The sequence below is a fragment of the Lepisma saccharinum genome, chromosome 5 (genome assembly GCF_977018435.1).
Source record: "Lepisma saccharinum chromosome 5, izLepSacc3.1, whole genome shotgun sequence".
NCBI classification, from domain to species: domain Eukaryota; kingdom Metazoa; phylum Arthropoda; class Insecta; order Zygentoma; family Lepismatidae; genus Lepisma; species Lepisma saccharinum.
The window spans coordinates 24,801,324-24,826,862 of NC_139233.1; the positions used below are offsets into that span (position 1 = coordinate 24,801,324).

Here is a 25,539-nt window from a genome sequence, read left to right on the forward strand (position 1 = left end):
CTCAATTGTAGGGAAGTCATTGTTGAAAGACTCCATTTATGTTACTGCATGCCAATCCGCTATTGAAATCAACAACATTATTGTTTACTATGCGCCCCAAGGTGGAATATCAAGAGAGATAACTGTGATATATTTTCTTTGAAATCTTGTCCGTACATATATGGTCCATGAAATGCACAACTTCAACTTTTGTGTAGAATAAATCGCACCCTGCATCTACCTTCTGTTGTATACTGCCTGTATCAAAACACAACTTGAACTTCTATATACTAATGTCCAAAATTAAAGCAACAAACCGAAATTATTTCCCGTGTGTCCATTTGACCACATAATACGATCAGGTGATAGTAATGTTTATGATGTCATAGACAACTGTTTTAAGATAGAAAATAAACTAACCTTAATGTGCCAGGATTCAGGGGTGCCCATCCCCCCCAAAGCCAATGGCGCATCCTCCCAAAAATCATGTCATGCGTTTCCCCCAAATCAAATCATTCGCGCCCTTAAACCAGTTCGTAATCCCCACAAAATATTTAATTACGACAGCGTGTCTACCGAAAGTAACTTTTTTTCTTAGCTTTACTGAACATTATAATTGATATGCCCCTCCTCCCTAAACAGGGATGCCATCACTCAAGACCACCCTTAAAATGTTTCATCATAATCGAGAATATCGCGTGGATCCCACTTTAAATTGTAGGTTCAGTCTCGATTAGCCTTAGAGTGCATAAAGTGGACTTAAAACACCAAATCAATCAATCGAGAATATCGCTTGTCTTGTAATGCAGCTTTAGTATAAAAACTTCATATTCATCTCATTAAAGCGCCAAGGACACATTGTAGCAACAAATTATTACGAGCGAAGCGAGCAAGAAAATTTTTACATTCATTTCTTTGCAGGCTTTGAAGAATATTAATTCAATTCAATACTTTCTTAAAATCCCGAGATCTTTAGTCTTTTCCTTTGGCACATTCGGGGTCGAAAACGTGTGGATACCTTAAAAATACAGTCTCCAAAATGTAATGTTCGAACTCTCTCTCCACTACAGAAATCCCTTGACAATCTAAGATTTAACACTTTATCAAGAGCTTTCTATCTCCCCCTTTAAATTTCATAATCAATCCTACCACCAAAATTTCCATGCCAATTTTAGACTTACTATTAATATTGAAGAGTAGATATTGGCTCCTCCAAAAAATTAATTCTCACTCCACTCCAGAATTTCCACAACAGTCTAAGACAATAGTAATACGCAAGAATTGGATACCCCCTTCAATTTCATGCTCAATCCCCCTCTAACTAAAGTACCCGCCATAATCTAAGACCTAGAATTAAATACTGCCCCCCTCAAAGTTTAATTCAGAATCCCCCTCAGGACCCACGTGTCAATGAATGCCTAATATAGAGGAGTTCGATACCCTATCCACCTTCGATAACGCCCTAAATACTTTCATTTCTTTATCTAATGGATTAAATATTTAAGGTGTAAAATTTTTACATATATTTTGGAAAATATATAAATATTGAATTTTATATTATTTGAAGGGAAAAAATCCCCCACAAAAAAAATCTGGATGGCGCAACCTGCGCCATAACCCCCCCCCCCCCTGTGGGCACCCCTGCCAGGATTTATCAACAAAAAAATCACGATAGCAACAGGTTAAAGTTGGCAAATTTATCAAAAAAAAAAAAAAAAAAAACACGAGGAAAGGATTTCTGTTTGTTGCTTTAATTTTGGACACTAGTGTATTATAAAGTGTGACTGTCGCACCACAAGAGCAACACAGGAAAATTTCATGAATTTTCTAATTTTTTGTGCACTTTCTGTTTCCTTAATTATTTTGTGCACATGCAGCATGCGTTTGGGGCTAATGTCAGGCTCTGTGGGGGGTGGGGGGGCTTAGGCCCCTCTACGCCCATGGATACAGACAAGAATTACGATTCTTGAGATGCATCGAAGAAAAGGCCAAGATAAGAAATGGAAACAATGAAAGAGCTCGTGTGGGAGAAAAAAAGAAGAAAGGACATGCACAGAGAATGAGGAAACAAGAACAATCAACAGTTGGGCTAAAAAAATGAACGAACTATTTTCAGTTGGGTGTTGATTCCTTCGACAGTCATGGCAGAGAGCTTGTCATGTTTTCTAAAATCCCTTCCTCTCGTTCTTCCTCTTTTGCTATATATTTATTTATTTATTTATTACCTTGTTTCTCTTTCTTCCTATCTTCTCTTTCTATATTTCTACGTACCTTTGGTCATCTATTCTTTTCTTCTTCCCCTGTTTCTTTATCTTTTCTTTCTTCTACCTTATGTTCCATTCTTCCTCTGTGATCTAATTCTCTTTTTGTCTGTTTTCTACGTCTTCTATCTACTTTCTTCCTTGTGTTCCTTTCTTCTTTGTTTTTCCTTTCTCACTCTTTCTTCCTCTGCATACGTACGTGCAAGTAGGGAGGTTATTTGTCTTTTACCGCGAGAGCGTCGGCCGCTCGGCGTCCCCGTCATGCAACAGGTCCGGCAAATTGCGTTACAGGAATTCCGTAACAGAAACAGCTTGTTTTGTAATGTTTCCACTTTTCACAATTACAGTTACAATTACAATTGAAATAACTACGTACCTTGTCGCAAGGATGCTGGAAAAGGTGTCCTCCCAAATACAAATATTTCTGGCACCTTATTTCTGACATCTAGTGTTGCCCACGGGACGAGACGGGACAGGCTTTTAAAAATTCGAGACGAGACGAGATTGATCATGTGTCCCGAGACAAACGAATATTTTCGAGACGAGACAGCATTTTCACGAGACGAGACAGGCCAAAGTCTCGTCTCGTGGGCAACACTACTGACATCTAATCTTAGATTAGACATCGCTACTTTATACAGTTGTCGCGAGAGCGCCGGCAGTTTATCGGGGGAGTTGTCAGCCGCGAGAGGGCACTTCATACTGCACGAATGCGACACTGTCGACAGTGATGCCAACCGTAGGGACATGTCCCTACGCATAGGGACTTTTCACTATATTTCGCCCGCGTAGGGACGTAGTTACATATTTTGCCAAATGTGGGAAAACGTAGGGACTTTTTTCAACCTTGGAAAATAACATTTTATTGTGCAAAGGTGCAAAGCTTAATCGCCAGTCAGTTGCACTTTCTTCGCGCAAGGTTTGGAATGAATGGATTAGTTTATCTGGATACTTTAGCGAGGAGGAGGAAAAAAACTAACTAACAAATCTCCATCAGAATTTTGGAACATGTTATCGGTTACCAAGAACTTTCAAGGCAAATTCTTTTTTAAAAACATTTCCACTCTCGCGAAAATAGTGCTAACATTGCCACATTCTAACGCGGAAAGGAAAGAATATTTTCAATGTTAAGTGATACAAAAACAAAAAAGAGAAATAAAATGGGACCAGATTGTTCAAGACTGCAGGAAATACAGCATCACCAACCAACATCTATCTCTTCACAGCAGCAGCATGTATGACTTCAAATAACATAATCAACAGTAAACGACTCAACGTTATTCATTAAGGCAAGAATTTACAATACCGGACCCTTCTGTAATTTCTATGCTACGTCTTATACTCACGAAATAATTAGTCGTGATGATTTATGTCAGGTTAACATGTTGGGGTGAGGTGAAAAAATTGTTCATTAACGTGTAGAAGTTGTAAAATAAGCTTTTCAATTCTCGCAATTATTCTCCGTATACAAGTATGGTAGCCATATTTGTTGATATGAACAATTGACGTTCGCAATTAGTTACGCTGTCTACATCGTTGCCACACGGTTGATTTCATACTTTGAGAGCATGGATCGTGTAAGAAGGCGGAAGAGAACAGTAAAAAAGTTGTTAATGTTGTACAGATTGTTAGGTGGAGTGTGCAGGAGGTTCGGTATTTTTCCCAAATAAGGTGCTTACGTGTGACAGTGACAATCACGATGTAGAAGAACATGTGGAATGTGGACTGATTTGATTACAGGTAATTTTGGCAACAGTGCATCGATCGTAAAATTGCAGGATACGAAAATGCCGTCTTCGATGATTAACGTTTGCCGTTAAAGTGATACGAAAATAATATTTTTAATCGGTTCGTAATCACAATTAGCGCAAAACCATTCACGGATAGACCCACTGACCATTCTCGGTAAGGTTAAGTTAGGCAAGGAAAACATAGTTAAAATTTGGGGTCGAAAAACCATGCACGGGTAGCCCCACAAACCATTGACGGATAGCCCCACGAACCATTCACGGTAAGGTTAGGTTAGGATAGGCAAACATACACTGCTCGCCATTAAAATTGCAACACCCAAAAGGAAATGAGATAGAAACACGAAACTTGGCAAATATGTAGTTCATAATAAGATAAGAAAATGATTACAGTTAGAGCTCGGTGGTGTGACATGTGACACGTAGAACATGGTTGCATAACCCCAAGGAGCTAGTAGCGTGTACAGCCTCCACGGGCGGCAATAACTGCTGTAACACGGCAAGGCATGGACAGAATGAGTCTATCGATGTCTGCTTGCGGTATGGCGTCCCAAGCGGCTTCCACACGGTGCCAGAGGTCTTGAACATTACGTGCCGGAAACCTGAGTTGGGCCAGCCGGCGACCCACCATGGACCAGACATGTTCAATTGGCAACATATCCGGCGAACGTGCTGGCCAAGGAAGCAGGGCACGTGGTTAGCTTCCATAAATGCGAGGACATTCCTTGCAACATGGGGGCGCTCGGTATCCTGTTGAAAAGTGGCATTATGCAGTGCATGGATTAATGGGAGAGCAACAGGGGTGAGAACCTGTGTGATGTACCGTTGGCTGTTCAATGTCCCTTGAATGCGTACGAGACGCGAACGAACACCTATGGCGATGGCACCCCATACCATGATACCCAATGAAGGCCCTGTGTGATGATGCATGATGCAGGCGTCATGAAGCCTAGTGCCACGGTGCCGCCACACGCGTGTACGTCCATCATGATGTTGTATACAGAAGCGGGATTCATCAGAGAACACTACAGCATTCCACTCCGCCATCCATGCACGACGGTCTTGGCACCATCTCAGACGCAAACGCCTATGCCCTAGCGTCAGAGGAATCCGCAACAGTGGGCGCCGGGGAAAAAATCCCCGGTTCGCCAAACGTTTAAGCACGGACGTTGTAAAACATACCGTACTTCATGCGCAATCCTCGTTGACGTGGCCGTTCTGTCTGTAAGGGCCATGCGTATCAGACGTCTGTCATCTCGTTCCGGCGTCCGACGCGGACGTTGTGAACCTCTACGTCGCTCTACAGTGCCTTCCTGGACCCACTGGTTCCATACACGGATCACTGTGGATGCATTCCGTCCTACACGCGCACCGATATCACGGTAGGATAATCCGCATTCACGGTATGCAACAATTCGGCCGCGATCGAATTGGGAAACCTGCTGGAATCGCTGCCGTATTCGACGACGTGGCATTGCTGACCGATTTTAACACACTACACTTACGACCATGCACTTTCACTGCTCTTCTGCACCTCTCCTCTACACACTGTGCACATTTCGTCCGATTCCGATTACCCCTTCTGGGTGTTGCATTTTTAATAGCGAGCAGTTTAGTTAAAATTTGGGGTCATAGTAATATCAGGAATGTATATTTCGTTTTCTAAGTATTGGAAACACAAAATCTTCCCCCAAATAATGAGCAATCGTGCCGATCGCGGACCACTCAATTTAGCTTATTTTGCAATTTCTGCACGTGACCCCCAAATCTTAACTTCAAATTCGTGATTAGGATGCCTCAAATAGTGAGTATGCGAAATATTACAAAAATCGTGGAGGGGACCTGTATTGTAAATTTGCTTCCTTCATTAATTGTGGAAGCACCGACAGAAAGATTGGTAAGTAAATGTGTATATTTTATCGTCTGTTTTGCATGCTCATGAGGTGGTGTTTTTTTAGTCACTTCACTTGTCGTAGGGACATTTGGTCAGTTGTAGGGACATTTTGACTACGTCTGTAGGGACATTGCCGAAAAATGATTGGCAACACTGTCGGCTACCTGACGTAGTGATTGCACGCTCATGTTCACTTCTGTTTGCATTTATCAGTACGCGTGTTGTTTTCTACTGTGTTATTGAGTTCGTGTGCTATTCAGTGCTATTGCTTTATTGTGTATTAATTGTTATTCATTCATAAGTTGTGAAAACCAACTCTTGCAGAAAAGTGGTCAGGCCATTACAAGAGACAGGATCTCTTGAACCTAAGAAACGTGTTGTATTGCTGTTGAAGGAGGTCATTTTCAACATCTCTTGTATCACAAGGGGGCTAGTGATCATCAATATTATTACTTTTAAATATCATGCTACGCTTTCGGTTTGCTTTATGCGCCGGGATGCTGTCTTCCCTTTCTGTCAACTGAGGATAAAGTAGCGATGTCAAATCTAAGATTAGATATCAGAAATAAGGTGCCAGAAATATTTGTATTTGGAAGGACACCTTTTCCAGCAACAAGGTACGTGCTTATTTAAATTTTAATTGTAACTGTAATTATGAAAAGTGGAAACATTACAAAACAAGCTGTTTCTGTTACGGACTTCCTGTAACGCAATTTGCCGGGACCTGTTGCATGACGCGGCTGCCAAGCGGCCGACGCTCTCGCGGTAAAAGACTTATATAACTTCCCGTTATATGTATGCGTATGCATGATCATTGGCTCTGCATTAAATGATTCTGAATTTTACATCATGCGGACTTTGGGTGGGTTCGAGGGGGCTATCATTAAGATTGTTTTTATGGCGGGCTAGAGCCCACCTTCACCCCCAACCCTCAAGAATGGCGACGAACTTGATGTAGTCCAGAGTGTATGTCACGCACGAGGCAGGAGAATGAAATGCTGAAAATGGAGAGAAGGGGGGAGATGAAACTAGAACAATAAAAATGAGAAGAATGTTGAAAAGGCAGAATAAGATGAACAGGCATAACAGGCTAATTCACAGAAATTTTCACACGTAAAGTTTTGCTTAAGAAGTATCTTAACACAAAGAAATTGTCTCCCTCCCTCCCACTTTCCCCTTCTGTCTCTCTCCGAGCATCAAAAGTAACAAAATGGTTTCTTTTTGTGCAATAAATTTTCGCAATTTGGACAGCCCTACCCCTTAACGGAAGATCTTAGTTAGGGACAGCCCTTCCTTAGCGTAAGGTCGTTTGTCAGAAAGGAAGGAAGATGGGGGGAGAAACTGGCATCACTGTACGCGGCGACGAATCGACGAGGGGATCACGTGACCGGATCTATGACGTGTACTGCTTTTCCTTTGCTTCCGGTGCTGTGCGCTGATACAGATCGCGGAGGAAGGCGTAGCAAGAGTGTTAATGCCGGGCGCAGATTTTTGAATATTCATGGCTTCAAGGAGCTGGCAGGGTATGAAAAATTAGTCCACCAAAAGTAGACGTCCGTGGGCGTTGATGCCGATATTGTTTGTTGTATTATTGCCATGGGGAACGAGGGAGACTCGAGCGGGCACATCATTAGGCTTACGACAGTCATTTGTTCACGACAAATTCTTTAGAAATGTCCTGACGTAATGAGTTTTTAACGTGTCTTTCGGGGCGAGAGAGGAGCCGAATTTCAGGAGATGAAACATTAACAACGAAATTAGTGCAAGTCAACACGCTCGGAAAAGAAATCAAATGCTCGGCGCTTTTTTTAATGGCCTAGGAATTCTCCATGCGCCATTTAAGCTCGGCGGGAAAAAAATGTAATTATTATTTTTACCGTTGTAGCAGAGGATTTACGCTGAAAACATGTTCGTCTTGGCTTCTTACTCGTTTTTGTGTCATTTTTCTTGCTCTTCATGGAGAGAACGCTGCTCCTTGGCTGAAGTTCTAAGTTGGCATCACTTGGCTTCCAACTTGATGGACAAGTATATGAGGAACCATGAAATGGGGCGGCTTAGTGGAAGTGCGGTGTTGCCACATATGGGAAAGGCAATATAAGCAAGGGTCAACTTGATTCTCGTACACGATGTGGCAACGTTCATCGTACAGTGTTGCCTAGTCCAAGTGTCAACTCTCCCTCGAAAGGGAAATGTACTGTTGTTGACAACTATTGATAGGATTTTTGTATGAGGTACAGTGGGATGCATAAGTATTACTAAGCAAATCGACCATCACCATACTTATTCTCTGTTCAGTGGCGGCGCCAGGATTAATTATCTAGGGGTTCTGAAGGGGTGCGGTAAGAAATTTAAGTAGGTATCTATCATAATGTGTCATGGAAACTGAAGAATACTAACTTGCTTAATTTTTGATTGATTTTAGCACAACAATGACATGTTTGGAAATTTGAAAGAAACAGCTTATTGAAGGGAGGCCAGTGAAACACATTGTCGACCGCAGGTTTTTTTCCAGGGAGAGGCAAGAACAGCGGTCTCACATTAGGTGCTCAGTGTGACTGCATGACATAAAATAACACTGTAGGAGTTAGTGTTTTCGGTTGAACATAGGTTTTTTAAAAAATGATTCTGAAGTGGGTGCGGAAGAAAACAAAGGGGTGCGCAAGCCCCCCTACGCACCCCTCTGACGCCGCCCCTGCCTCTGTTTTATGCAACTAGATATTTCAAGATCTCCAGCAGAAACGCCACACAAGCTTCTGACAACCTCTGCACAAACTACGTAAAAATGCATTCCTCAAAAACACGCGGGATGCAAGAGAAGGATTAATGAAGATAGTGATGGACAATTTACCGAGCATCTGAATTTCGACCCTCTTTCATTTGGTCCACCCTGTACATTCCATTTCTTGAATCAACGGATGATATGTAAGGCCGTTTTTCCTTTGAAAGCTGATTCGCGCGAATAAAAGGAATATGGTGTGAAGATGGGCAAAGGACGCACGTCCTCATATTCACGCACATACAAGTATTTGAACAAGTTCGTCGGCCTAAGCGTGCACAGCCAACGAAATGAGAGTATTGTAGACCTGCAAAGGGGAAAACACAACGGCAAGTTTCAATCTAAAATATTGTTTCACCTAACAATTGTGTAGCAGTTTTCGATGGTATGTTTTCCAGCTCATTGAAAGTGAGAAAAGGAAGAAAGTGAAAGAGCTTGCAAATGCAGATGTACACTATAATCTGGGTTTGCATTTGGCGCTGAGCACTGGCGATGTCAGTGAGAAGGCTGTGCACGACGCACATAGCACTGTTGCCACCCAGGCTCTTAAGAACCAAATCTGGTTGCTCTTTTGTAATGCTATTTAGGTAGGAGAAATCACGAAATACTCCAAACTGCAAATGCAGCGTTTAGCGTAAAGATCATTCTTATCAACTTGTCTCAGTCATATATATATTTATTTATTTATTTTTGTGGTTAAGGACAACCATCTTGCTGTGATCTTTTAGGCGTAGTTTCCAATTGGGGTAGTCCACGTACATGGGATCCACCCACCATCTTTACTCATTCAGAACCAGGGTGCGAAATCATTTAAGACTGGTGGGGTGGGGGAGAAAGATCTTAATCTACAACCCCCCCCCCTCACAAACATACATATAAATTATACGATATACATATTTATAATGTTATTAAAAGTAAAAATAAATTACTAAATTAAAAATATATTATTATTAAATACACAAAAAATAGTTACTTTTATGTATATCATTTATTATAATGTTCCTTTACTAACTGGTTAAAGATGTTAATAACTTATGAATTAGTTGAAGTGTTTTTATTATGTGCAAGTTTTTATTTAGTTTTTGCATTATGTTAATATAAATCGATTAGATTTCATAGTTATTATTGGCTCGCATTCTTGTTTTACTTTTATTGTGCGTATTGATGTAGATATGTTAATGATCTCTTGAGAGAGAAAGCATTCAACACTCACAACTACAATAATTTGTGTTTTTTCGATATTATTCTTAGTACAGCATATTTGAAATTAAAAATAATTGCTTATCTTTCGTTTGTTGTAAAAAAAAACTCTCCCCCCGGAAATTTATGGTGGGGGGGATTTTTGAGGCCAAGATTGTTGGTGGGGGAAAATTCCCCTCATCCCCCCAGAATTTCGCACCCTGTTCAGAACCATCCGATATTTTCTCCGATGAAATAAATCATAGGGGTGGTTGATTTCCGAAAACATGTAGCAAGAAGTCCTTAACCAGAGTTGCAAAGCATCGCTCTAGGCAGGCCCGTACCAAGGGGAGGTGCCATGGCCTCTCCTCGAGCTATGAAATATTTAAATGTATACCTGTAATAAGCTACGAAAATAACATCGATTTTTCAAATTTGTAAAAATTTCGATTTTGTCATTGCATAAATGAATGGGTTTGTTGGCAGTCTGTAATATTGAGTAGTTTTAGATTTATAACAATTGATGCAAGGGTACCAGACGTGACATAAAATATCCTAATTCAATCAACCTCACAGCATTTCAGATCTTCTCTTTGTTCCACATTTTTCATTTTGATAATGAATACGTAACTGCTATATCCCTATTCTTTACCTTCTTTCTATCTATTCATGAAATAATAACAATATAGTATTTATTGTTTTAATAGACCTATAAATTATATTAATGCATTAATTTAAACATATATTATTATATTAATAATTATTATTTTCATTTTATTATTATTTTTATTTCTGATACACTTTGTTCGAACCCCCATAAATATATTTCTCCTACATACCTGGCCCCTCCCTCAAAAAAATCCTGGGTACGGGTCTGTCTCTAGGCCAGTGGTTCTTAATTTTTGTCAGAAGATAGCTCTGTAAATTATTTTCTTTTAAATCAATGTATCGATCCAACATTTGAAAAACTTTATACGTTTATTAATATGGACCCTTGAAATTAAATATTACGTAGCTAATAAATATATTATGGTGTAATCATATAGAATAACATTTCGATTACGTGTAGGTTTGGTGACAAATATAACATTTGGTTTAAATTGGCAGTCTATCTCATGCCAACATCATTAAATAAATTTGGTAAGTACTGATTTTTATTGGCATGTTGCATATTGAACACAGAAAAATTCCATTATCCTCAAAATATTCCCAGGTAACGGTTCCGAATGATTTTTCACAAGTTTTATGGGAGTATTACAAAGTGCTTCAGAATACTGGATGTTTTCAGCACCACGCCCCTGGCCGCCTTTACTCCCAAGAGTTTCCTCCAGGTACCCACATTATACGACGTTGGGTGGGCGCCGGAGCCATAAAATATTTGTTAATGAAAATGCTGCGCACTCTAAAATTAAAGTTTTCTAAACCTCTCGCAGCCCAATATAATTGAAGCCAGGCACTGCTCTAGTACATAGCAGATTGTCGAGTCTTTATCTTTATGCATGGTGAAATATTCGGATTTAAATTTCAAAGCTTTTTCTTAAATTTCAATGCTGTATTATAATGTATGTACGTATATGTGTATAACATTTATGAGTTTGTGTAACTGTGTTTAATATTCCAATATTCTCATTCTAGCATGTAGTTCCATTTTAGATCCGCTTTAGGTATTTTAAGGTAATTGCAACTGGCAACACTGCTGTTGAAGCACCCAGGGCAGGTAGACGGCTCGTGGAGTCGATGCGGTGAACTCAAGACAGTGAACTACTATAGTTCGTGGGCGAATTCAACAAGATGTGGGCATTTGAATGTAAAGCTCCATCCTATGTGGATTTGATGTGTGCAGGAACCTCTTCTGATACCAGCGACTTTTTTGGTAAGTTGAAAAACATCTTCATTTTTTATGAGTGAAATCATGGGTGTTGGAACGTCATTCTTGTGCCACTTGACACATTTCACAGCACAACCACATAGTGGAAACTTGAATATATTCTAGGTATGTGCGTATACCTACTTCTTGACTTGACTGTTGTTTTCCTTTGTATAGCTATGATCGGTTTTGTTTAGTTTAGGAGCGTTAATTTGACGCTGTTAATAATTTTAAGTTTGTTGAATCTTATGTCGATAGTAATCTTGTACGTACACGGTTAACAACAGATGTCGGGAACAAATGTTGTTTTGTCACGTAAAACTTCGAAATCTATCCATTGAAAAAGCGACGTTATTCTCGTGTGGGTGGGGGGGAGGGGGTTATATTCGGTCAAGTGATGTAATTTCAGAGTGCAGAAAACTTATTTGGGATCCCGAAAATCTGGAGTGGGGGGATTGTGGAATCTAGGCAGGAACAGTCTTTCGTCACTTACAGGGTAGTATCAAATTGGTTTTAATGTACTTTGCATGGTGTTTCACTATTTTTTCTTCAGACCCTCTCCTCCCACCCCGATGTCGGCATGCCCTTGTAGCTTCATAATATTGTCTTGTGGTGAACTGTAGTTTGTAGAGATCCTGGACAAGGTATTCGATCACCATAAATACACGGGAACAATGGAATTGAGAATTGCAAAACCTTGAAGAAAATGGGACATCTTGTTACCTTGTACGATAATTCATATGGCACAAAGTGGAAGCTTATAGAAAAATTCACCCAGGTTTTGAACTCCTTTGGACAAAGTTATGAATCCATATCTACCGTGCGTCCATTTCGATCTGCAGCCGAGAGATCGGGAGAAGCGTGGCGGGCGGCGCTGGCGGAGATGCCGACATTTGCGGCCTGTAATGCTCGCTTATTTTTACGGACATATCCAGACATTTATATAAATATTGCAAAACGAGCACTAACCTGGGTTATAATTCATCATCTGTAATTCATCCAAGTTCTGCAATTATATACACAAAAAAATACGCTTTAGAAGTGACGATAAGAGTCACAGATAATAAAACATTTTAATCATAGTTTTGACCAGCAACGTCCTGCTTAAGTTTATATCCTTGAAAGAGTTTTGTGTCGATGGGGATCGTTTGGAGGTTTCGAATGTGCAACACTGTATCAAGATTACGCTGCCGACGAAACCATTAAAAGTCAATGGTTTTCGTGAGCTTCCTCGATGAACTCGATGAAATTGGGGCAGCGTTAGAAAGTTATCCAAACAAACCTCTACGCCGTGTTTCACAGGAGATGGGAGTGTCAAAATCATCAGCACATACAGCCACTAAGCTACTAAAATTAAAACCATACTCTTATAACACAGGTTAGTGCTCGTTTTGCAATATTTATATAAATGTCTGCATATGTCCATAAAAATAAGCGGGCATTTCAGGCCGCAAATGTCGGCATTTCCGCCAGCGCCGGCCGTCACGCTTCTCCCGATCTCTCGGCTGCAGATCGAAATGGACGCACGGTATTATCTTAGCCACCGATTGTACTTGCTAACTTTGTTTTTATATTTATTGCCCTATTTCCAGGGTCGGCACTAGGCGCTTTCGGGGCCTGGGGCATACAATGTATACCGGGCCTGTAACCATTTTTTTCAGAGGTCTGAAAGAATCAGATTTTTGTTCGTTAGTGTAAGGTACAGGTGTCCTATGTAAACACCAGTGGCGTACACTGGGTTAATAACCTGGGCTATCGCACCATATCATAGTGTTCGAATGAACAAAAATTTTCTGGTGGGGGTTTTTGTGTTTTTAACTCATTTGGGGTTACTGGTTGATGTGATGTAACTGTGATTACAAAATATATACCTCGTAAATAAAACATGGAAATGTACACTGTTAGTAAGGAAAGGATTTCAAGAATTTCATTCTTATTTGCATAAATAAGAGGCCCATATTGTAAAATATTATGTAGGCCTATATACGAGAATAAAAATAAAATTTCAACCTACCTATTTTCACGATTTTATGTTCGGGTACTCCTTGTTGGCACAGTGGTAACGTCGTTGCGTTGAAACTAAGGTGTCCCGGGTTCGATACATGGTGGTTTAGATAAAACTTTAACTGTAGGTCCGATCCCCATTAGCTTATCTGTTCATAAAGTGGACATACAAGAAAAATCCACAACGATTTGGAGCTTAGGCTATAGTCATTCATAAGCCGAATAGACAGCTTGTTAATTATGTCCCTCATTTCAGTTCACTACATAACACAGCACATATCATTCACAAAAATACAATCCACTCACTACTGTATTCACACGTTGCCTCTAAATAAATTCCACGCACAAAGACCACTCGACGCGATCTAGACTAGAACTGGTCCTTCATTTCTGTAATTTTTAGATGCACTCATAAACCATACCCGCTCAGCCAACAATTTTCTACTCCCCACTGTATCTCTTGTCTCTGCATGTGACACACTTTCCCCTTGCTGCGATAATTTGGCTTCAAAATTCCCCATTCCTGGAAAAATTTCATGCTGGGAAAAATTGGTTTGCAACATTGACCCAGACTGTTGAGGAAGTTCAGAGGGTATTCCCCCCGCCATATGGAACCCTGTTCTCTCTCCTGTAACAGTTTGGCTCCACAATTCCCCGATCCTGGGGAAATTGCATGCTGGGAAAAATTGGTTTGCAACATTGATCGGTGTCCTGTCAAACTTGACCACGTTGACCCCCGTGGAGTTGCCCGCCGGCGCTGGGCCAGACGTCTCGCGAATTCAAAGAAAGCGGGCAATGTTTCCAACTCCTCTAAGAAATCAGGTTCACCTTCTTATTGAAATGAACAATTTCATGCACATTTTCTGATAGATAATTTTTTTGTGTATTTTATTCACAGAGTCTGGGCTTCACAGATAGCCTAGATAGCCCCGAATATACGCTTCTGGTAAACCCAATATAAATATTATAACAATTAATATTCAGTTTAGTTAAATATTTATTATCTAACAGCAATAAGCAGAACTTGTTGAAGGTTAAAACCAAGAATTAAGAGAGACTAATAAGTTTAATTACTGTTTAATTTTCATTGCGCCACTGGACTGGTGTGACGTTCGTTCTATTTAATGAAATATTGTGTTAAATGTCAAATTATTTCCTTACTATCAAAGTAGCAATTTTAATGATATCCAAGAACATTATCTATCATGATTCTCTTCTTGTTTACTTTTTATTGATTTTGACGCTGTAGTGACTCTACATTCAGGATTGTTATATTGTAGGTCCAGGATCCCATAAATTCTAATGGGTTCTATTGGGTTCCGCTACAGGACCGGAATCATTTTTTTCGCGCAATTTAAATTCGGTCCAAGTTGCGTATTGTTTCATTGAAAAAAGATTCCTGGGTCGTATTTTAATTGTTCCTGAAAAAAGGTTCCTGGACCGTATTTAAATTGATGCGGGAAAAAGGTTCCTGGACCGAATTTAAATTCATTCTGGAAAAAAGTTCCTGGACCGAATTTAAATTCATTCTGGAAAAAGTTCCTGGACCGAATTTAAATTCATTCTGGAAAAATTACTGGACCGAATTTAAATTCATTCTGGAAAAAATTACTGGACCGAATTTAAATTCATTCTGGAAAAAATTCCTGGACCGAATTTAAATTCATTCTGGAAAAAAATTCCTGGACCGAATTTAAATTCATTCTGGAAAAAATTCCTGGACCGAATTTAAATTCATTCTGGAAAAAAGTTCCTGGACCGAATTTAAATTCATTCTGGAAAAAGGTTCCTGGACCGAATTTAAATTCATTCTGGAAAAAAGTTCCTGGACCGAATTTATATTGATCCGGAATAAAGGTTCCTGGACCGTATTTATATTGATCCGGAAAAAAAGTTCCTGGACCGAATTGAAATGCTTTTAATATGAAAAAGGTTCTAAATTGTCTAGAACTCATTTAAATTTGCTGATTTTCTCTCCCAGTCAGGGACCGAATTTATTTAGATTTCCTAATTGCCTTCTAAAAATGTCCACGAGTAGCTACGTTTTACATTGGAATGCCACACTGCAGTTGTAGAAAACGTAGCGCAGGGGATAAATTATAACGCTGTTGTTCTCTCGTGGGCGAGGTTCTAAAACTCCCTTGTCGATGAGTTACATAAAGCAATGGACTATATTAGTAATTAGTATGACGTCACATTGAGGTTAAACAAATCCGATCCAGGAACCGCAGCCAATAGGAGCCGTCGATGAGGTAAAGCGAGGCTGTTGTTCACTTATCTTATTTTAAAATTACTGCAAACTTATCTTATTTAATCTCAGGCGTTATCATTATTTTTAAATACTTGAAAAATCAATCAAACTGTACTTAGGTACAAGGTGATAAAAAATAAAAACTGATTCGCTCTTGACTACCTGAACTAAAATTATTATTATTATTTATGCAATATTTAAAATGCATTTAAATACTAACATAAATAAAACTGGAGAACCTGTAGTTCTCTCAACTCATTCTCAAATATGCTTAGCATATTATTGGAGCAAAGTTTGAAACTAAAACCGTTGTGGTTTAACCATAATCATTCTGCGATGGCAAAATGGATTTCCAGGATTTTGGTCATGATCCAATATCCGAAGGAAAATATGTGTTTGTGCGCAACAATATCTTGACGTCGACGTATACATATTCATACGTATAAAATAAATATTCTCAATAACTTGCGCTTGATACAAAACTTTGCAAACATAATTGTTTACCTTCTGTTGAAGTATAACAATATTTTTTAGTGATGTACTTGCTAGGCTAGTATTTTTAATACTGCAAAAATGTTTGTGCCTAAAGCACATTATTAAATAATAAGCCTGCTTTTGACCTTTAATATTATTAGTGCCATGATTATTATAAATGAATATTATGTTACGCAAATTAAAAATATTAGACCTGTTTAACATTAATAAATGCCGTAACGTGAAGCAAAAATTGCAATATTTATATTTTTAAGATTTAAAACAATCTAAATTTTAAAGTTTTCAACATTCGAAGCTATAACATGCTAAGGATAAATATTCAACTGTCAAACAAAACAATATTTCGGACAGAGAAAAAATTATAAATATATAATAGCAAAGAAAATCTCGTTAATGTGTGAGAAACGTCCGCGCCGTGTAAACTGCTCTCCTAATATCTTCTAGTTATCCATATTAAGTTGGCTTAGCCTAACTGAGGTGCTTAAGTATATATGTGTACGGACTCTTTCACGTCACTACTGCTTATTTATGTACGAACATTTCACGTCACTACAGCCTATTTATACATCTATTACTTCTAAACTAGAACTTTTAATTAATCGGGCGGTTGATACTCTAGACTTCACTCTAGTAGCACCACTTTAAATACGCTTGGCGTAATAGCGGGCGTAATTGCTACCGCTTATCTAAGTATATAATGGCGTTTTGTTTCTTCACATAACATGAATTTAGAAAGAGGTAATGTATTCTTAAGTTAAGATAACATAAGGCAAGTGACTATCTTGTACATTCTTGACTATCTCCTTAATCTAAGCTCCCTTCTTGAGGTGCTAGGAGACTTTACTCATTAAGAATATTAATGAGTGGTCCTCGGGACCTTATTCGTTCCCAAAACTATATATTTATTAAAATGTAATATCCTCGTTGCAATAATCTTAGCAGTTATAGTTCAAGCATTCTAAATCATTTAAAAGTTACGGTCAGTTTGAAACAAAATTTAAATTAAAACTTTTAAGGAGTTTCAATTAATAATAATAACAAAAAAAAATTGACAGACAAGCATACTCTCTGACTCGTTGAAATACACCATAGTGCCACTGAGTCAGTCAATAAACTCTAATTTATTTTCCTCGTTCACTAATATAACTTCAATATTCACTTTTAATCCACGTTTTTAATTAATTAATATGTTAAGGGTAAGCATAATAACTGTCTGAGCAAAATGCACAGGAACGTTAGATATGTAAAAAAAAAATAGTTTAGAATTACTGTAGCTTACTGCATTATTTTAACCCTTATAAACAATGCTGTGATAATTTTCGTATCCAAGATCATGTAAAAAATTTTCCTACCTTTAAGTTCTAAAATCACTGTAAATTCAAGAAACCATCGCATCTAAATGCCCTTTTCTTCTAACTTAGCTAAAATCCTAGGAATGGCAAAAATTTCCCAGGTGAGAATTCTGTTGTAGCCAGGGAACCGGATTCGCGAGCGAACCACAGTGCTACCAGGAGCGGATTGATAGGGAAACGTCCACAGACGTCCCGGGGCCGGCCACGTTTTTGACGAAATGGGCCTCCCTAAAGTGCAATCAAACCTTCCGCCACGCGGAATGACGGACGCTCCTGATACCAAATCGCCAGCCCGACGCGGATAACCGCGACGGAGCTAGGGCGCAGGTTCCTCCGCATCTTTAAATTTTGCGGGTGACCGACCCTGACTTGAGGTCGATAAGTTTCATCTGATTCATCCTCGAGTTAGAACTCGACAGCTATCATGGCACACACACACACACACACACACACACACACACACACACACACACACATATATATATATATATATATATATATATATATATATATATAAATAAACTTTCTTCCCCCATTAATGTTAAAAAAAACCTTTAAGCCCTACGTATTTTCAAAATTGTGGCAATAACATACTAAAACAAAACTAGACCAATTAGCAAAATTTTGGGGTGGGGTTAATTTAAAATTGGTTAATCAATTTTTCATCTCATTTTCGTAAAAATGCATGAAAGCCCTAAGCATCTCCATCCACGTAACGAACTCTGTGGTTCGCGGGATCGAAACCAAGAACCTTAACCATTGATGTGGGTGATGCAACTTATTCATCATTCATCCTCAATGACGAGAGCACTCGTCATTGACATGACAAGTCAAATGCTTGACAGTGCGAAAGGCACAACTGAAACGAAATACCTTAACAACTAGAAAAGACAATGGTCACTCATTCGGTTTTATGAACCTTCAAACCTGAATCATGCCTGGGTTAGGCTAATTAACTGTCTATCTGAAGAGTGATGATTAATTCAAAGTGACGTTGAATAAAATAAAACTAAGACCTCCCTAGGCTTCGTTGCTCGTTGACCAGGACTCGCCTAACTTTCCCTCAAGTCCTTCCTCCAAGCTCTTCTCTCTCCTCAATCCAAAACCAAAGTCAGTCCCTTCTCAGTCTGTCTCACCTCTATATCACCCAGTCCATGGAGACCTTCCTCCATGCCGAATCTTGAGTTTTGCTACCTCTATTGCAAACAGCTGACTCCATAAACCTGATGGAACTTCCTATATCCTGAATACATCAGGAAGTTTGCATAGCATAACACTGTGCATTATTCACATACCACACAGGTTGAGACAACTGGAGTAAACAAGTGAATGCCCTGGTCAACATGAAGCATCCAGAGAGAGTTTAAATAAAATATAATCTTATAGATTAATACGATATCACAACAGGAACGGGCAGTGTTGCTACAACCAAGGGAAGGAACGCGCGCGAGAGAATGGGGCTGCATAGAGAGGGGTAACGTACGTGACTGCAGCGTTGGCGTTTCGCCCAACCTACTGTTATACACGGCCGTGTTCCTTAGATTTTCGAGACAGCCAACACCTGGATTAGTCTTTCATCCTCACAAGTGGATAATTGTTTATCGTCAGGTCCGTATTCGGTCCAAGATGCGTACTGTTTCATTTCAATACGGAACTTTGACCCTAATAAAACTGATTCGGAAATAGAGGTTCCTGGACCGTATTTAAATTGATCCTTGAAAAAAATTGTTCCTGGACCGTATTTAAATTGATTCAGAAAAAATGTTCCTGGATCGAATTGAAATACTTTACAGATAAAAAGGTTCTATACGGTCCAGAACCCATTTACGCTTGCTGATTTTCTCTCCTGGACCGGAATTGAATTTATTTAAAATTCCTGGACCTTTAACAACACTGTCTACATTGTTTCATATGAAATATGTTGTTCACTTCATGATTTCATTCTAATAGTGAATATGAATTATTTTTGATTGAAATATTAAGTTGTGTTTAGAATACAATTTCGGTAATTTATATTTTTATATACTCTTATGTCAAGACAATCCACGAAGTCAAGAAAAGTTGCTTAATTAAAAGCGCCAGCGTCGTATACTCGTAATAAATCGTTCACGATTATTTTTTCTGTCTCTGGGCTTGTACAGCCTCGAACGGGTGGCCCGAGTTGTCCATCACTAGGACCGGTTCTGCCTATTTCAAGCTACTAGATTAACTGGTTTTCAACCCTAATAAACTTTTTCTTTAAATGTGACTAGTTCTTAACAATTTTGTTTATCTTTAAATAATTCAGACGCCATATTCTGTGAACAAAGTATTTCTAAATGTCTTTATACTTTTCAGACACTCTACCACATGAGAGTCTAAGTAGTCCTATATGTCCTGCTGCGAAGCCAGAAGCATGCTCACCGAATGCACAATGCGAGAAAACCTCGACGGGTATGGAGTTTATATTTTCTAGTATTGTTACACTTCCTTTGTTTCTTCTTTGGTAAAGGTTATTTGCAAGACAGCACAAGGGGCAGTGATTTTTCCACATACCCACACTATAAAAAAGTTGACTGAAGAAATACGTCAAAGACCAGTGTTCGGAAAGTTACTTTTAAAATGGTAACTAGTTACAGTAACTTGCTTAAAAAAGTAAGTTACAGTTACTCATTTTAAAAAGTAACTCTGCCACAGTTACATGTACTTCAAAAGTAACTGCAATTTACTTTTACAGTTACTTTCTGCTGAAAATGTTCTTGCAACCAAATTACACAAATCGATCATTAATTGTAATAAATTTTTTTTGAAGACTAACTGGTATTTTACTTATGTTACTGGTACATAATATAAGTCTTCATATAAGTCTTTATATATATATAACAAAATAAAGTGCTCTCCTGCGCTTTGCGCAATGCCATGAAGGCGTTATGGGGGGGATGGAGTTAGCACCTTACACTTAATTGATCACGGCCGAAGGTGATGTGATCAGTACCACGCCCCTGGCCACCATTACCCCCCAGAGTTTCCTTCAGGTTCCCACTTTATACATTGCTGAGTGGGTGCCGGAGCCGCTTCAATAGGTTGAAAAAATCCTGATTCTCCCCACCGAGTATCGAATACGTGTGTCTTATGGTAGTCAGGCTCCCTAACGACTTGTTTTTTTAACAAAAAGAATACCGCTATGCAGTAATATCACCCGTTATTCGCATTTTCTCAATTTTCACGTATGTCAATTTTTCTGTTTTCTGTATTCTTATTGGGACAAACGCAGACATCCATGTCCGAAGCAAACAAATGCGGGACCCCTGCCCTGGCATACAGTGCGTTGTGCTAACCACTCTGCCACGGAGGTCGACTGATCTACCCTGACTCATAAATTTATATTTATTTTTGTTGTTGTACTTAAGGAATGTCCATTGGAGAGGGGGGAGATTCTAGAAACTGTATAGAAATAGCATCATACCGTATTATACCATCTAACATACCTATACCTCTCATTCGCTGCTCACGTATGTGCGACTTTGTGTCCGCTAAAGGGATGCAGGGTGCTATCTCGACAATTTACGGAGGTCGAACCACATTTCCGTTTTACTAGTCATTTAACTTCAAAATAAGCTTTGTACAAAACATTTTTTAAAAATATGGGACATAATTTTTTTAATAGTTGACGAACAAGTTCAAGGTCACTTTACGATCAGAACAGCAGCTGTGACTAGGCCAAGTGAGATTTCGAACTCCCACCAGGAAACCTATTGAATACAAGACCATAGCAATAAACACAATAATATATCTGAGGCCCATTACTGTGTACATAATTTCATAATTCATTTTTGTTTTGGAACTCATGAAGAGAATGAATTCAATATCGATTCTTCTGTATTTTAGTAATGATATTTGTTCGCTAATGTTACTTGAGGACGTATGCTGAAACAGAAAATTATTTCTAACAAAAAATACCACCTTCCAAGTGGCCTCGTTTTTTTTAATTCAGGGGTGTAGAAAGATTATGTATGAGCTTCAAAACATTATCCACTTACAAAGTTAGACTTCCACCGTATAGGCTGCTATAGGGTGTGTTTAGAGAGAGATAGAGATCACTCACGTAGAATATATTCTAACAAGGGAGGTCTGTTGCGCATAAAGGGTGTATCAGAGAGAAATAAATTTGTTGTACAATTTTAAGTGTTTATGAACAAGAAAATTATAAAAATGATAATGTAGTAGCCTATAATTGTGCTTTATCAAGGAAGGTGAAAATGGCATTTGAAACTTACCCCTTCAGTTCTCTGAGACAATTACTTAAACAAGCGAGAATGATGGCTAGAGTCTTCCTGATTCGTTCGTTTGCCACTTGAGTGTTTTAATTCTATGTTGTATCAATAATAATGGTGAGATCTGTCATTTCAAGAAGATGGGTTTTCATTTACATGTTAATCGAATAGCACTTACCAAAATATATGTTTCTTCAAAATTTCCAGAAATGCTGAATAATCGCAAATAAGCGAATTCTAACCAGAAATATTTTTACTTCCATTTTTAAATTATCAGGAACCGAGATAAATGAAATCACGTGGGAACAATTACATTCTTTTGCATTCATATACACACTTGCTAGCTCTCGTCTTTTTCAGATTCGTTCATAGTACCAGTACCGTTGAATTCTTTCGTAAAAACACTGAAATGTTGCAGTACGTCACTTTTCAGTTTAATCCAATATTATAGCAAAGAAGAAAACTATCGGATGCTGCTTACAGAAGGGGGAACACCACAGAGGAACAGAAACAAGACACACTTCACATCACAAAACTGACAATGGCAAACTGTCAGCAATAGGAATGAATTCTCCTAGAAGCTTATCTTCCCGCTTCTGGGAAATCCACCCCTCTTACGAGGTGTGTATATCGCTTTGGAATTCAGGTCTTCCAAACGAAAGATGAAACATACGATAAACCTTGAAATTCCTGGAACCGGGCTGGAGTCTACCAACTGCCCACCGACAGGAGACAAATTTAGTATAACAACTTTCTCTTTTCCTCTTCATCTATTGTTTGCAAGAATCAAAGGATGGGCTTTCATATCGCAGCAGAAACTGAATTCCGGCTCACTTTAAGTTCTAAATAGCCAATAATTTAAGACACTTAAGTGTCGCAAAGTAACTGTAAAAGTAACTGTTAAAACGTTACTTATATCGTAAAAAAGTAACTCAGTTACAGCTACTGTCAAAAGTAACTAGTTAGTTACATTTTCTCAAAAAAGTAACTAGTTACATTTTCTCAAAAAAGTAACTAGTTACATTTTCTCAAAAAAGTAACTGTTACTTGAAATTGAGTTACTTGTAACTAGTTACTTCCAAACACTGTCAAAGACCGCCATTTTCCTGTGCTATCCTACTATTGTAAGAAATGATGACAGTTTTAAAAGTATAACTGCCATTACACAGTTACCAGAGTGTAGGGGGTGTAAGGGGTGACCTTCCCTTCTGAAAATTTTGTCACATATATATATATGTGAACAATGTAATTTTCCAACAGGGCTTTCAGAAAACACCCAAATATCACCCACTTCCATGACTAACGAGGTTCAGGCGCCTGCGCACACAGCCAGTATAATCCTCTGTGGGGTTCGTGTTGTCACCGATATGTGTTTGTGATTGTCCCTTCGTCCATTTCCTCATTATCATCTTCGCGATTAACCAGACGTGGCAGAAAAGCGAAGTAAAATAAGACAACCAACCAATCCACATAATGAATGCATTCGTTATAATTACATTTTCAAAAAGCTATATTTATGGGAGCACGCAACTACAATTTAGAATCATTAATTATCTTTGTGAACCACCCTGGTCCACCCTTAGCACCTTCCCTGCAGGAACTGTTAAATTTAAATAGTAGATTATTTATTATAAACTTTGTAACTTTGTAAATCCACCATTTCGCCCCTATTATTTTGTACTTTGTCACCTGGACTATTTCATCATAAGCATGGTAGATACACTGCCAAAACGGTTTTGTCAGAATTGAATAAAAATCTATCACGTTTGATTAAATTGAATTGTCAGAAGTAACAACCAGCATTTAGTCATTGAATTATTTCACGTGCAATGTCTGTATCCTTCTGCTGTCATTACAACCATACTATTTGCTCTGTAAGAAGAGATTCCCCATTTATTTTAATGTTGGTTGCATGGAAAATTGGTGATGTAAAACTTAGAACAAACGTTTCAAGTGATTTGACTGTCCACATACTTTTCAGTTTTTTTCATAATGCATAATTAGAAGTAAAGGGATTAATCCCATTTATTAAATTGTGAGAATGCCAAAAGAGTTGGCTTTGTCAAGCAAATCTTCAAGCCTGAATAATTGGTTTAGTTTTGTGTGTCATTTTTTTTAAACAGTGTATTCAAATTCTGACATAGTTAATTTTATTTTATTATTATACTAAACTTCTCTGATTCTATGTTTTCGTAGACTTTGATTTTCTATTGTATTGCTCTGAACTTGAAATCAACAACCAAGTAAGAATATTTTTTGTACATATTGTGCTTTGACAACCTACATACGTGTTTTTTTTAGCAGCATGCAACTGGTGAAACGAACACACAAGATTGTTGGCAAAGGGTATTTTGGAAATTTTATAGTACATCTTTCGTGTTTTTAGGGCATTGTTGCATTTTTATAAAGCATTTCCTGGTAGTTTATGTGTATTAATATCCTAAAGAGAACACTATGCATATTTTGAGTTTCTCGTCAATTAAGTTAATTTTCTTTCGTCTTCATCGCGCGATTAGCCAAAAACGTAAAAATAAAATTTAAAAAATGAAAAATAATTTATGAAGAAGCCCTATTAAGGCATTTTGTACAATACGATACTATATTCTATAATGTAGACTAACTTCGCTTGTGATTTGTTGGCAGAGAAAATTCATGCAAGGAATCTGAGCTGGTTGTTGCATACATAATGGTAAATGTTGAGTATTTCTGTAGTCTCGTTATGTTGAAGCAAGACCTAAAAGGAAAATTTAATTTATTTTTAACAGGTTGTTTACTAAGATTTCTTCCACAAACAGGATGTGTGGCACAAACAATAAAGATCAGTGTCAACTGTGAATTTGTATCTGGTGGTTGCATGCATGCAGAACCAAAATTGTCACCTTTGAAAAGCCTTAGCGTCGAAACGAAGCCCAATCGAGCAAAACGTTAAGAAAAGTTGTTGTTTCTCTTTCTACCGCGAACACTTAGTGTTGCCCTATCAAGAAAAGTAAAATAATAATAATAATAATAATAAAAATCTATAAAAATGAATGAATTAATTTTAGGAACGTTGATGCAGAAAATATAAATATCAATCAGTTGTTCTCTAGAAACATCCCTTCTCATTGTTCAGTTAAAATTTGAAAATTTTCTGTCTACTGGTTATTGAGATAATCGTGACCAAATTTACCCCATAAACTTAAGTAAAAAAATGATCAAACTTTTCGCCAAGGTAGGAGATCGCCTTAATGCCCTGTACCAGGCACGTAGCCAGGGGATGTTCTGAAGCACCTCCCCGAAATCCTACAAATGTTTCGTTAGTTTATAAACCCTGCTTTGAACCCCTATCCGAAATAGAATTCTACATACACAGAACATATTTCTTTTTTTATAATGATTCTAAACATTCAATTCACAAACATCTAACCAGTCACTTTCTCGCTTTAGATGGCTGTTGCTGATAAGGAATAACCCCCAGAAATAAAATCCTAGCTACGGGCC

General features: G+C 38.3%; 1 protein-coding gene across 2 annotated transcripts in view; it reads left to right on the forward strand.

The window, feature by feature from the left end:
* LOC145988259 (targeting protein for Xklp2-A-like) overlaps nt 1–25,539 on the forward strand; it is a 104,299-nt gene that overhangs the window by 29,724 nt on the left and 49,036 nt on the right. The window contains exons 2-3 of one of the 2 annotated variants that reach the window (XM_083123126.1): nt 11,473–11,710; nt 20,144–20,239. In XM_083123126.1, coding sequence (XP_082979252.1) covers nt 11,629–11,710; nt 20,144–20,239 — 178 coding nt within the window. In that variant the 5' untranslated portion in view covers nt 11,473–11,628. The remainder of the gene's footprint in view (nt 1–11,472; nt 11,711–20,143; nt 20,240–25,539) is intronic. The other variant, XM_083123125.1, reaches the window with a different exon arrangement.